Source organism: Nasonia vitripennis, assembly GCF_009193385.2.
Source record: "Nasonia vitripennis strain AsymCx chromosome 4 unlocalized genomic scaffold, Nvit_psr_1.1 chr4_random0009, whole genome shotgun sequence".
Lineage (NCBI taxonomy): Eukaryota > Metazoa > Arthropoda > Insecta > Hymenoptera > Pteromalidae > Nasonia > Nasonia vitripennis.
Genome location: NW_022279645.1, coordinates 488,597 through 504,227, shown reverse-complemented (window position 1 = coordinate 504,227; position 15,631 = coordinate 488,597). Strand labels below are relative to the sequence as shown.

Genomic DNA, 15,631 nt, shown 5'->3' with positions numbered 1-15,631 from the left:
TTGCATTTTGGGTACTATTATAATTATATTGAACTATTTATAAATTTATTAATAAGTCGGCAGAATACGTTTGGCGATGGTATTTTTCTCTATAAGAACTTGTACAAGTCCTCGACTTGAGTCAATTATTGAGATATATCTTACAAATCGTAATTTATTTAAATTTGCGTTCATGTTTGTGATCGGGTAAGCATCTTCTTCGGCATCTTTACTTTCCTTAGATCAAGGCAGAATCAGTATGTGGCATTTGATTATGTCCTGATCAAACATTTTATCTACTTCTTCGAATAACCCGTTTCGATCGTGTTTAAGTAAGAGTAGCTGCGTTGTTTTATAGCTGGAACCCATTGACCTAAATTTAATTTTCTAGTACTTTAATCGTTCCGTTTTTCAAATAAATCTGACTTATTCTCATCATTTATAATTTCATATGATCAGCTTACATCTGCTTGGCATAGTCTCTTTAACAAACTTGTTTTATTAGATACACCTATGCAGATTATAATTTACAAGACACTTTATTCGCTAAGAGCGGCCATCGTCTCGCTTGACGCTCCTAATTTCCCGAATGTTCCGGTTCCAAAAGGTTCTTCGGAGTGCCGCAATGTAGGCATGACTGTATAGTGTTGACTCCTCTTTGACCGCATCTCTTGCAAAATACCCTTTTTGATCCTGTACATTCTCGCGAAAAATGTCCTCTTTGATCACTAGGGTAGTGCTTATTTCCCAAACTGCATTGGTCCGTGCTCCCTTATCTAAAAAAGGTTTGTTATCACGAAAAACGAAAACACCAATCTTTAAATGTCCTTAAAAAGCCGTTTAAAACGTTTTACTTAGCAAAAAACATAATTTTTTCGCTCCTACGTATTTATGGCTTAAGTAATCAAGGACAGTCAAACATTAATTTAAAAAATGTCAGACATGTTTTCGACGTATTTTTATACTTAAAACATGATGGCGCTGTTGCTTTTATCATAAAACATAACCTTAAAACACTAGAGGCAAACAATCACAAGCCTTCTCTACCCTCTGCAGTGGTAGCAGTGCTCGCACGCCATCTACCTACGCTAAGGTAAAATACTACATGATGACTTCTAGCGCTACGTAGTTCGTAACTTACCGATGCCGGTAGGTTATCCATTTCTGCTCTCCTATCTACCCAGTGGGGCCGCCGTCTGATATTATATGATTTATAACGCTTTAGTGGTCAGAAGAGTTTTGTTCTTACATTCTGTTCAATGGTAAATTTTTAGGAGCGTATTTCTCTAACTATTGATCTTGAAGATTTCTGCATGAATATTAATTTTGAGAAGTTGATTTAGTTTTGTAGTGAACAATATTCGATTTTATATACACTGTACTTGTTACACCGCAGCTATATGTTACAATTCTCTATGTTCCATCGCTTCAAAAATACGCCAAAAATTTTACTACTGATTTGATAAACACACGCATTCCAATAACTCAAGCCAGCACGTACGTATGCAAACACACAGCACACCAAAAACTTAAAGATAACTACTCCGTTTGCTAACGTTTGAGGGGTCACCTTACATCTTTAATGACTGTAGGCTGTTAACGGGCGCTATTCAAACAAAAGGGGGACTTGTTTTTCCCAGAATATTATTTCGAAGCAGGCTTCGTGTTTTTCTCGACTTGAGGACAGAGTAAGCTCATTTCTAACAAAGGGGTGCCTGATGATCAAATCGTATAGACCGCGAGATCTCTTTACTGCGCTAACACTCTCACGTAGTCGAATCTTCCCGCAGCTCAGCCAGGTATGATCTTTAGAGTGGGAGGGGTTCTTGGTCAGTAGAAAAGGTAATAGCAAAGGGCTGTAATTATGCAAAATCCAAGCGGTTTTATCCTGTTAATGTCTTATTTCTTGGTCCCCTTTAGTTTACTCTTACATAAAAGTTTTTGTTTTTAAATCCGAAAACTTAGACAGATCGCAATCTTACTTATATAAAATAAAGCCATAGCAACACGATAAAATGCCACAGATTGCCATCTTTTGTCCGAAAGCGAAACTCATGCACCCAAATTCTAACATATACAATCGTACGGACACCCCGGCACTCCTACTCAAGTAGCGACACTTTGGACTAGCCCGTGTATCGGGTAACGATCGCGCCTAACCCCGGACGACTCTGACACATTCACCCGCCGCGCTCACCGCTTTCATAACTCGAACCCAGAAAGCCCAGACGTGGCTGACCCTTCCCCAGACCCACCTTGTGGACAAAATTCAGTAGCGCCTCGTAGAATAGCCCTACGAAAAATAATAAGGGCGATTATCAAAAGCGATAAGATGTACTTTCATGAAAAGATAACAAAGAAGCCTTCCGGAATGGCAAGTCCTTTAAAAATGACGATTAAAGGGCCAAGCCTGGGTTAAATCCTACAAAAAACCACAAAATATTCGTTCGATAAAAATTTTTTTCTTTTTACGTAAATTAAAAAACGAAAAATATCTACTGTAAATATTTACACTATACACTATTTCTACTGAGAAATATCATATATATATACTATACAAAATCACTGACCAAAATTCATGACATTGTACTATATAAATAAGTGTTTTTAGTCACTTGCCACGGCTTTGTGAAAGATCCAGACCGTATTTTTTACTCTACCCCGGTTTAAAATGTACCTTAAACATGTCCCCTCAGACCTAAAGAAAGACATTCATAAAAAAATATTAATTAAATATTATTATCTATACGTTGTATACATACATATGTCATGAATTTTAGTCAGTGATTTTGTATGGTATATCTATATGTGTGTGTATATACAGGGTGGACCATTTTAATCTATTATGGGAAATATCTCAGATTTATGGTTGGATACAGAAAAATGTTTTAGACAAAAGTTGTAGAGGTCAAAGGGGGTCAACTTTTGGTACCAACAACTTTGACCTTGAACTTGTTTTTGAAGGTCATTTCAAGGTCAAGATCATTTTTTTAAATAGGAAGACCTACTTTTGACTCCGGATTTGAAAAGTGCAGAAAATTTTACGTTCAAAATGATATTTTTAACAAGGTCACGGAAGGTCATATGATGGTCAAATTTACAAAAATTGTTAAATAATGTGTGTTAGCTCGGAATAACGGTTGGAAACATCAAAATTGTAAAAAACGTTGCCAACGGTGGAGAGTTTCACTTTCTGGTTGCAATAACCTTGACCTTGAATTTGGTTCTCAAGGTTATGTCAGGGTCAAAGTGATTTTTCAAGAGAAAACTCCTGCTTTTGATCTCCGATTTGGTAAAAATAAGAGAATGCCCGTTGGAAATGCTAATCAAGGTCATGGATAAGGTCGTGTCAAGGCTAATTTACTGTGCACTTCAAAAGTTAAAAATAAATATTTGAAGGTCAGAAGACATCAAAAACCTTGAACATCTGTCTAATTTTGAGGTAAAATTATCTTTATAAATGGTTTTCTCGCGATTTTGGATACTTATCCGTTAGCCCGCCGCTCAAGCACGATCTCTAACACGGATAGTAATATTTGCACAGGTGGTACTTATCGAACCGTCACCGTCCGGTAAGACTTCACGGTGATTTTCACTCGCAAGATCCAACTACGAAGACGGCTCGCTAAGATTATTCAAAAAATTTCGAATATTTTCTCTCGACGTGCAACCCGTACTCGAGCGGTGACGGTTCATTTATCTTTATATAGTAGTTAATTTTGTAAAAATATAAAATGGCTGATTACCCCCCAAATGAAATTGTGGACATGATTATGATTTTAGGAGAGTACCGAGGTGTTTATGTTCGTGCAGCCGCACTTTACGCTGAATGTTATCCAAATAGGCGACATCCAACTTACATTACCATTCGAGATCTAATCAATAGAGCTCGAAAAGGACGATTACATCGTGAACGTCGTCACCACGAGTATGGAGAAAATGACAATCGTGTTTTAACAGTTCTCGCAGTCGTTCACCTTAATCCTCACATTAGTTCTCGAGAAATTTAAAGACAACATGGAATACCAAAATCAACAGTTCTTAGGATCCTCAAAGCCCAAAGGTATCATGCTTACCACATCACATTAATTCAAGAACTAACGCTTCGGCATTTTGCACAACTTCTTCAGTTTTGTTAATGGGCATTACAGCATCCAGATTTGTTCACATTTCTTATGTTTTCAGATGAAGCAACTTTTAAAAACACCGGAGAACTAAACAGACATAACTATCATTACTGGTCAGATGTGAATCCCCTTTGGCACAGAACAGTTGATAATCAACATCGTTGGAGTTTAAACGTTTGGTGTAAATTGGAATAATAATATAAATAATTGGAATTGTAAATGGATATGTAATTGGTCCTTATTTTTTTAACGGTAATGTCAACAAACACAATTTTTTGGAATTTTTGAGAGACCATTTACCTGGCTTGCTTGAAGATGTCGATTTAGAGACCAGGCAAAGAATGTGGGTGCAATTGGATGGTGCACCACCACATTTTGCACGGATTTTAAGAACCTTTCTTAACGAACGGTACCCAAACCAATGGATTGGACGTGGAGGTCCAGTTGCATGGCCTCCTAACTCGCCTGACCTAACTTCACCTGACTTTTACCTTTGGGGATATTTGAAAAACACTTGTTACGAACAGCAACCAACGACTCGCGAAGACATGATGGAACGCATACGAACAGCTTGTGCAGAAATTCCAAGAAATGTCTTGCTTTCCATGGTAAGACATTTTTTAAGAAGAATTCAACTTTGTATCGACGCAAACGGTCGTCAGTTTGAGCAGATACTCAATGGTTAGAAGTGAGAGGCAAGGGGACTCACGTTAAACAAGCACCCCAGTGAGAGGCAAGGGGACTCACGTTAAACAAGCACCCCAGTGAGAGGCAAGGGGACTCACGTTAAACAAGCACCTCAGTGGGAGGCAAGGGGAACTCACTGTAATAAAGCACACCAAAGGAAACATAATCTTATTACGTCCACGTCGTTGTTTCTGGGTAACGCTAAAAATAGGACGTAAAAAGCTTTGAGAAAGTCATAGGTACTTGGCTGATTTTCTGTCTTTTAAAAAATGTAAAATACCAAGTGAGAAAGATTTGTCTTAAAAAAATTAATGGATTTCATGTAATTTTTTTATATTTTAGGCTAATTTTACCTCAAAATTAGACAGATGTTCAAGGTCTTTGATGACTTTTGAACTTCAAATATTTATTTTTAACTTTTGAAGTGCTCAGTAAATTGGCCTTGACACGACCTTACCATGACCTTGATTAGCATTTCCAACGGGCATTCTCTTATTTTTACCAAATCGGAGATCAAAAGCAGGGGTATTCGCTTGAAAAATCATTTTGACCTTGACATAACCTTGAGAACCAAATTCAAGGTCAAGGTTATTGCAACCAGAAAGTGAAACTCTCCACCGTTGGCAACTTTTTTTAAAAACATTTTGATGTTTCCGACCGTTATTCCGAGCTAACACACATTATTTAACAATTTTCGTAAATTTGACCAGCATATGACCTTCCGTGACCTTGTTCAAAATATCATTTTGAACGTAAAATTTTCTGCACTTTTCAAATCCGGAGTCAAAAGTAGGTCTTCCTATTTAAAAAAGTGATCTTGACCTTGAAATGACCTTCAAAAACAAGTTCAAGGTCAAAGTTGTTGCTACCATAAGTTGACCCCCTTTGACCTCTACAACTTTTGTCTAAAACATTTTTCTGTATCCAACCATAAATCTGAGATACTTCCCATAATAGATTAAAATGGTCCACCCTGTATATACAGGGTGACCCAATTTAAACGGGCACCGCTCATAACTCGTCAGGGACAGCTACAATCGAAAAAATGGTAGAGACGAAAGTTGTAGGATATCGAAGGGGCAACCCGATGGTGAACTTGGATTTGACCTTGAACGCGTTTTTCAAGGTCATTTGAAGGTCAACTTTGGATTTTTAAATATGAACCCCATTCTTTTATTGCGGGAATGGAAAGAGCGGTAAATTTTACGTTCAGAATGGTATGTTCGGTTGCAGCACTGAAGGTCATCGCAAGGTCATGCAGCCAGAATGAAACCCCGCCTACGTAATTCCTCTAGCAACGCCAAATTAAAAAAAAGTGGTAGAGACCAAAGTTCTTGTATAGGGGGGGGGGGGAGAATTGTGACCTCGAATTTGAGCCAGTCCTACAAGGTCATTTCAAGGTCAAATTATTTTTTTTCAAACTTTACTTTTACTTTGTATCCGAGATGAAATCCCTTCTTAGATGTTCTCTGTCCAGCGGCCAAGACGCAAATGAGCCCTCGCTAGCGTCCAAACATAAGTCTCGCTATTCCCCGAATGATCCCTTCCGACGGTTAACTTGCGAATGACTTCTCTAGGTGGTCGCCACCTACCTACCCGAACTCCTGATGTGCGAAAAATAAAAATGGCTCCCGAAATAAGCCTTTTAAAATAAGTCCCGCGCTCAGTCTTGCCACCGCGACTCCGTCGAACCTTCCCCTACGACGCTTAACTCACGAATGATTTTCAAGCAGGCGCCCGGGCCCCGCGCCGTACCTGCCGCCCGAACTTTCGATTTGCAAAAATAAAAATAGCCTCCGAAAATTGTTGAAAGAGTCTCACACTCGGCCTTCCGCCAAAAATATTATTTTTTTAATTTGGCGTTGCTAGAGGAATTACGTAGGCGGGGTTTCATTCTGGCTGCAGGACATTGAGATGACCTTCAGTGCCGCAACCGAACATACCATTCTGAACGTAAAATGTACCGCTCTTTCCATTCCCGCAATAAAAGAATGGGGTTCCTATTTAAAAATCCAAAGTTGACCTTCAAATGACCTTGAAAAACGCGTTCAAGGTCAAATCCAAGGTCACCATCGGGTTGCCCCTTCGATATCCTACAACTTTGGTCTCTACCATTTTTTCGATTGTGGCTGTCCCTGACGAGTTATGAGCGGTGCCCGTTTAAATTGGGTCACCCTGTATATATATATATATATATATATATATATATATATATATATATATGATATTTTTCAGTAGGAATAGTGTATATTGTAAATATTTTTTGTTTTTTAATTTACGTAAAAAGAAAAAATTTTTCATCAGACGAATATTTTGTTGTTTTTTGCAGGATTTAATCCAGGCTGGACCACTTAAATCATTATTTTTTGGCTTATTTGTTATTTAATATTATTGTAAAAAAACCTAGGACAAATATTTATTGCAGATTATTAAAGTAGGAAAATAAACCTTTGATTTCGTTTTTTGGTGAGGTTTCTAGGTACTAAAAAATCTAAGTTACAGTCATTTGAATCTAGTTTCGCTCGGGCAGTAAACGCACTCTTGTGTAAAATCCACCCGCGGGAAAAATCTGCTACTTTAGCCCCTGCATAATGCAGCCTTGTTGCATAATGTACTATTTTCTGTTCCATGGGATAGCCTGCACCTAAGCCTTTCGAATTAGTTGTTCATTTTTGTACGCGTATCTAACATTCTACTTAAGCTTTAAAGCTGATAAATCAGAAAAAACACAAATCAAATCGCGCGATGCGCGTCCAAAATCGCTGGTTTGCTAAAGAAGTATGTCAAGAATAACGCTACTCATCAAATATTATTCAAAACCAAAACATATTTTATTTGTTTTTTGATACATTTTCTACAATTAAATTTTTTTCACAGACTATTTTAATTTTATATTCATCATGCTGAAAATTTATATCAGCTATAGTTATTCTTGATACTGTTAGAAAATTGGGATTAACCATGGGCTTGTTGGCAATCAAATCTATTTCATCTCCAATGATTACATTTTCACTTTTCTTAATAATCATAAAACCATTCTTTTGTATTCTTTTTTCATAAAAAGCCGTCTCGATTTTACTAAAAAACAGAAAAATATATAAATATTGTATAAAATAATATGCATAGTAAATATTATATTATATATACTGTAACGAGCTACAAGTTTTAGCTTATTTCATAAAGATGCACGGCACTAAACCATGTAAAATGTCAGCATCGCTGGTAAGTAAAGTGGGACCCACGCAAGAAATCAAAGTAAATGTACAGCTGGCAGTAAATTACAATGAAAAGTTAGAGGACTGAATAGAATTTATTTGGCTCACAAGGAAGGGTACTCACGAGTAGCTCACCGATTTTAATCATTTTGTAATATGTTGTACTACTCGAAAAAATATTAGACACGTGTTTTTCTTACGTGCTAACTTGTCGATTTTAGGGGGTAAATATGCAATTTTTCGCTATTTTTTCAATATAAAAATGATCAAATCAGCAAAATTTGATTAAAAATTACACTATTATCAAGAAAATAAAAAAAAAGTAAACGCGTTTCGATATTTACAAAGAAAAAACTTTTTTCTTGATTGATTAACCATTGAAGATGTATTTTTATTTTATCCTACAATGAAAAATTATATTTATGAATAATTTTTGAATTTTAAAATGGTTAACAAGCGATATAAAATTAAAACATTTACTTCTTTATTTTCTTTTCCATTTATTTGCAGAGTTTCTTTAAAGATTTATTTTAAAATTCTATAATTTTAAACTACTAATTTATAAATTATTCTAACAGATTTTAAGAAGATTTGTTAATTTCAAACAATGCCAAATTTCAAGATTCTTAAAATTTGTATCATACCAAAAATATAAAAAATATACTCTTCATTAAAAGTTCATTTATGCGTAAACCTTATAGGAAACCTTATGCAAAAATTATAGAAGTCATTAGAATTTTTTAATTTTCTACACGCACACACACACGCGCGCGCACCCGCACACGGACATAAATACACTGCGTCCCTATATGCAGCCCCTGCTGCATGTAGAGAGGCAGGTGATATAGAAATAGGAGTTGATGCAGACAAGGATAAAAGAACTGTTTGCATACCGCAAAGGAATGCGCACTTGGACCGCCTTGGCAGCAGAATCAAGGACTCGATGGACTATGTCAGGAATAGGCACAATGTGCACAAACAAATAAAAGATCTTGCCCGAATCTTAAGAACAAGCCATAAGAATCTCTGCATGGCAGATGATAACTTACAGCAATGCCAACGCCCGGGAACTCAGGGGAGGGAAACCCAGACAACTCCAAGTCTTAGTTCTCGGAAGGCGGGTACAACAAAGGAAGCCCCCACTACTCCGCAGGATAGAAATAGAGGAAATAAAAGAGAGAATAACCAACCTAAAAAGGCAGCGTGGCAAGAAGTCGTCACAAGAAATTCGAAGAAACAGGAGAAAAAGGCAAGCAAAGAGGATAACAGTGTCCGTGGCGTTACAAACCAGAATAGGATCAGCAAGGATGGACCGAAGCGGTCAAGACCTCCCAGACCAGATGATTTAATCATCAAGGCTGCAGAAGGACAGAGCTATGCAGATATTTTGTCAAAAATGAAAGCGGCTCCGTCACTTAAGGGGACACAACACCTTTAAACTCTGAAAAAAAGAACTCTGAGAAAAATTCATAAATTCAAAGTAAATCATTTGAAATTTTTTAAAGATATATTTAGCATAAATACCTTTTATTTTATCATGTTAAAACCTATATTATTCCTGCTGGTCCATTGTGGCACTCGGTGCAATAATTTGTGAACTTTTTCACTGTCCGTATGATTCCAAGTGAACGCATGGTTCTTTTGGGCTCAAACTCAAGGAAGATACTTTGTACACCTGTAGTTCTGGTATGAATGCAGGGATTTTAATTTGAATGTTTAGAAATGATTTGGCGAGGAAAAACTGCATTTTTTTCTTTTTTTCGCTTATTCTGGCACCTTTTTGTGTATAAAACATTTTCTAAACATTTAAATAAAAATCCCTGTATTCATACCAGAACTACAGGTGTACAAAATATCTTCCTTGAGTTTGAGCCCAAAAGAACCATGCGTTCACTTGGAATCATACGGACAGTGAGCTGAAATCAGTAAAAACAACATTTAGAGAAAATGAACTTTAAAGTTTATGATTATTGTTGAAAGTGTAACTTAAATTAGTGCTTACCAAAACTTTTGGGACTAAGTTTTCTATGTTCCACACATATAGACCTTGACACTCAGCAATTATGAGGTATATTCACTGATATCTCTGGGTTCTGTACGGCTTTTCTTAACTGCAACCAAAAAAAGGCATTTCATGAATTTTTATAAAAATGTGATGAAAAGATTATTTTATCCTTGATAATGATAACATTTCATACTTATCTTTTCTTTTGGTTACTGTGTCAAACCTTCAAGATGAAACGAATAGAAAATTACCAGTCTAACCTCCAAATGTTTGATCCAAGTGCTCCAGTCTCTGTAGCGGCTGTTTCTTCTATCAATGCAGTCTTCATAGAGTCCCTACGTATCCATCGGAGCCTTATATAAGAAGCAAAACTAGAAATTTATCTCGAAAATAACGCAAAAAAATTGTATCAATACGCACTAATTTATTTACTAAAATATGTATGCGGAGCATAATATACGTATATACTACGGTAAAAAAATAGTATTTTCGATATTTACAATAAAAATTTTATTCAGATTGAATTTATAAAACTTATTAAATTTATTAGTCGTATTAGACAAAAAATGAATAATACGCAATTTTACGAAAAAATGATAAAAATTTTGTTTTAGTATTTTACTTGTAACTTTGCGGGAAATTTTTTTTTTTGATAAACGTGTTTCAGGAGCGTTTTCTACGGAACATTGTCTGTCAAAATAAGCAATAAAAAAACAATTTTTTCGAAGTTTAAAGGTGTTGTGTCCCCTTAACACGCTGGGGAATAGCGTAAATAAAATACGCAGAACAGTTGCAGGAGATCTTTTGATACAGCTTAAATGCACAAGAGAAGTCAAGACATCAGAATTCCAAGAAGCAGTTAAAGCAGTACTAGTAGACGGCGCCACAATAAAAGCACTACAGCAAGAAGAAACCATTAAAGTAAGAGATCTGGACATGCTTACCTCAAAAGAGGAGGTACTAGAAGCACTACATAAAGAAATTGGCGAAGAGAACATCAAAGAAGACTCTATGATAAGATCTCTGCGAAGGACGAACGGTGACACGCATATTACAGTGATACCCAACTCAGATAGCGGCTAAGATCACTAAGCTACAGAAGATCAGAATAGAATGGGTCAACTGTAGGATCCGGGTGACTAACCACAAAAACAAGCCGCTTAAGTGTTAAAAATGCCTAGGTTTTGGCCATATTGGCAGAAACTGCACAGTAACTGAAGATAGAAGTAAGCATTGTTTTAAATGTGAAAAAGATGGGCACATAGCGAAGGAGTGTAAGAACAAACCCAACTGTGTACTCTGCAAAGGAGGCACGGGTGGGAAGAGTGACCACGCAGCTGGTAGCTATGCATGCTCAGTTTACCGAGTTACAATAGAAGCCACTGACAGACGAAGAAAATAAAAATAGTGCAGTTGAATATAAATCACTGTGCGACTGCACAGGACCTACTGAACCAGTATGTCCGTGAGACAGAGATTGACATAGCCATCGTCTGCGAACAATACAGAGACCTGGACGCAGGCGTACACATTTACGGCTGCTATGCTTCTCCTAACGCGTCGATAGAACAATTCAGACAACTGTTGGACCGGCAAGTACAGGATGCTGTAGGAAGAAAACTAGTACTGATAGCAGGCGATTTCAACGCCTGGACAGTAAAGTGGGGTAGCCAAAGGACGAACGAAAGAGGACGAGCGCTATTGGAAGCATTTGCCCTCCTTAACTTAGTTCTAGTTAACCGGTGTTATAACCTAAACTTATAAGAGTTGTCACCAGTACACAGTCGACAGTAACTCTATGGGTTGGTTTGCTTTATAAGCACATAGGACGACAAAACTTAACGCAGAGTCTTAGCACTCTCGGTACCTGACTACCTTCGCGATCTAAGAAAGAACAGCCTCTAGTAGCCGCTCGGAAGTCTTTTGAAACCGCCATTGATCTTTATTTATTTTTAGTCTAAATTTAACACTAAGATTTGTAATGTAAATTGATCTTCCCTTAGTAGCCAGTTAAGTAGGACATCATGCCTATCGTTACGATTGTATCACGGACTAATATTATGTTAGACTTTTGGAAGATGCGATCGACTTTTCGTGCAACGAATTGCGATAAGGAGGAAGGGAGAAAGAGAATTTTTAGTGAAGCGCGCGGCCTATGTGTGTGTATTTCACTTATCTTGTGTTTTGTTCTGCTTCTGACCTGCTCGGCTACCAGCACATCCTCTCAGTTGGGCGTCGGCTCAGCTTCCAAAGCGAATAGATCTCGAGTATGAATGGGCACATCAGGAGTTAGGAGTTTAAGGATTTAAATGTGGACTCGCGTTTTAATTCTCAATAAAGTTTATTCAAAGCAACAAGATTCTGTTTAACGCTCGCTCGCAACTAACCCATGTATCATAAAACAATTATAATTTTCATCAGGAACGATAAACGACAACGTCAGTATTCCAAGTCCGATAGTATCGAAAATATTCTTTGCACGATCAAAAATATTTTAAGTCTTTGAACCGTCGAAAATATTCCATGTTTCGACAGAAGTTACACGTAAAAAGTTAAAGTTCGACGCGACATATCAGTCCGGATTCGGGCAGAGTTGCCGTATAGTACAATTGTTAAAGAACGTACGTAAGAAACGTCACCGGTTTCTGGCATTTTGAAAACACTCGACTACACGCAAGTACACAAAACACTTAGAAATTGTCCAATCACTTCCTTCGCCTTAATATCACGTCGGGGTCATCAATTTTTAGTCTCCAAGCGCTTGTAGAGGTGAGGTAGGGAGAAATTGGACACGTGTGTTCGATTGGACTTTGTATTTATTTAGAGAGCTTGGAATTACTACTATCAAACTTTGCTTGGCTCGGCAGAACGCAGACTGCAGGACAGGCAAGAGGGCCTAGGTCTGTGCAAGTCTCTGGTTCGAGCGAGAGTGACGAGTGCCCCCAGCGAAGCCACCCTTCAGACCTCGGAGGGAAGACGTTGGTCTCGCTCATGAGGCCCGAAGGGAAGGGATAGCTTGGGCACTTTAGCGGATGAGTGGCGCGCATGCTTTTTTTTGAGAATTCCGAAGATTATTGAGCGCGCGCGGCCGATCGTTTTATTGCTTTAAGTGTAATAGGCGACAGATCGCTCGGCTGCCGAAAATCCGGGGACTGCCTCATCTGGGGGATTAGCGAGCGCGCGCGCGGCGGATCGCGGTGAGGTAATAAAGCGACGGACCGCTTGGCGAAAACTCGAGAGCGTTGTAAACGCTCTCTACCAGGCCCCGCAGTTGCGGGAAACATGCACGCCACAAAAGTATAGATGTATTTATAGTATTATGATTATACTAATAGTAATTATGATTAATCCTACACTGAAAAAAAAACACAGGCGTTTCTGCTATAAAGTTCGACCGTAACCACTGTTCAGTAAGAACAACGGTGTGCCACTGGTAATTTTGGCGAGTCGCGACTCGTAAAATTGGTCGCTTACGCGGGACATCAGCAGAAACGACCAAACTGATTCTTAAAAACTGCTGAACCTCTACGGTAATTTTGGCGAGTCTTCGTACAATGACGGATTACTGGTGCGAGTTCAGTTAAAATGGCTATTTTTTTTTCAGGTAATGCTGAGCACTGCCCTTGTCCCGCTACTTGCAGCTTGGCTTTTCTTTCTGCTTTTTACGATGATTTGATTTCGCGTTATCGGTAGAGAACGAAGCGGGATGCTACGAAGTACGATTTGATCTTGCGTTTTGATGTAATTTATTCTGCTTTTGAGCAATGGACTCTTCTCGCAAAAATTTTTCCTTTTGTTTTTGAATTTACGTAAATCGTGGAACATTTAAACGCTTTTAATCGTCTATGTAATGTAAGTATGCGTTTTTCCTTTTTATTTTTAGAATCGATTGTTTTTCCTTCTTTTGCGCGTGTCGCTTGGTTACATTTTCGCTACATCGGATGTATAACCGATTAAAAAAATTAATACGCATTGTTGCTTGGTTTATAAAAAAATGCTAGCTTGTTGCTCTAGTAAGATGACACTTTGCACGTCTCAGAGCTCATATGGCTCCTTATGATTTCGGTACTTCATGAGCTTCATATTTAATAAATGACGGGCCTCAGCGCCTTTCTAGCTCCCTATATGCTGGTCACTGTTCGAGTTTTCTAGACTCGATTTTCGACAGGACCCCTAGGTGCTCTATAGGCTCCGGGCAAGCGTTGGGAGAAGTCGAAGTGAACCCTGTTGGTTTTGAAAAATAGAGACTTTCGCTCTAGTATGATTTGGCTTGTTGTCGTGTGGATTTCACTGATTCGACACAGACTCAATTCGAAATATCTAGGTGACCCTAGCCTTTAATTTTCTCCCTACTTCTGTCTTCCCATCTACGCATAACCTTTGCGCTTGATCTAGGGGGTGACCCTAGACTTTAGTTTTTCTCCCCGCTTCCGTAGTAATGTTCGTGCTATTCGATTTTTTCGTGTTAATTTTAATCGTAAAGTGCTGCTGTACCGGCTTAGATAAAGAAATGAACTAGCTGCTTTCGTGCGGTTGCGTATAGACAACTCGTTGAATTGTCATAGTTATTTTTATATCGTTTGAACGTATTGCTATGTATACCAGCGACTGATTTACTTTGGTTTATCGTCTGAGCATGTGCACGCGTAAAATTGTTTTTATTTAACTAAAAATAAATTTAAATAATAGCATTTGCGATACAATTATTATGTTTTATTTCAAAGTTAACTATGTTCTATTGATTTAATCGTTTACTTCTTCGATGTATACGTTTTCACTTCGTCCTCGATTTTCGCATCTCCGCATCAGCGTTGTAAATTATAAGCTTACTTTATTGAACTTCTAAAAATGGTAGTTAAGAAAATAATTAAAAATGCAATAGAATAAACTAGGGTAGAGAACAATAGGTTCAATTATTTTCCTAATGGCAATGTCGAATCTTAATTGCAGTGTGTCTATGTGATATTATGTTTCACGTGCTCGTCGGTCGCGTCTTTTTCGCTGAATTTTTACGTGATTACTTATTTAATTTGTTAATTAGTTTATTGCTATTCGTCTTTCTTTTACTGTTTTTTTTGTTTGCAATTGTTGTAAATTTTGTTCTATATTGTTTATTGTAATGTTATTCTCTAAGCGGCACGTCCGGTGCCGCGTAAAAAAAAAACAGTAAAAAAATGAATGAAGCTGGGGTTCGCAGATTTTGAAACGCTTTAATTTACTAGAAGAATTACCATTTTGCATTAAAAATTTCTGTTTATTGTTGTTGTTTGACACGTAGCGGTTCTTTTAGTATTTTCTTTAAACTTTTTCACTAAATTTGAGCGAACTATAAATCTTTTGTTAATTAAAGAATTGAGCAAAATATGACCCGTCTCAGTATCTTTAAAAAAATCAAATCTTGTTCCGTGAATTTATCGTGGTTATTTTTATGTCATATGATTTAAAAACGTTTTAGGTTGGTTTTTCGTTTTTACTTAGTAATGATATTATTTGATGTAATTATTATTCGTGTATATATTTTTTTATTCTAACCTTCTATTTATTTAATTTCTTAAACCTAAATTATGCGACGTCTTGATAAATTAGATCGCTCAAATCTTTCTATTTCGGAAGACGGA

General features: G+C 37.4%; 1 protein-coding gene across 8 annotated transcripts in view; it reads right to left on the bottom strand.

The window, feature by feature from the left end:
- The window catches only part of LOC100499182 (uncharacterized), a 300,507-nt gene that overhangs the window by 70,165 nt on the left and 214,711 nt on the right, over positions 1-15,631 (bottom strand). For 2 of the 8 annotated variants that reach the window (XM_032602049.1, XM_031930111.1), the window contains exon 3: positions 7,601-7,871. The exons of 3 other annotated variants lie outside the window; for them this stretch is intronic. In XM_032602049.1, coding sequence (XP_032457940.1) covers positions 7,625-7,871 — 247 coding nt within the window. In that variant the 3' untranslated portion in view covers positions 7,601-7,624. 8 annotated transcript variants of the gene reach the window in all.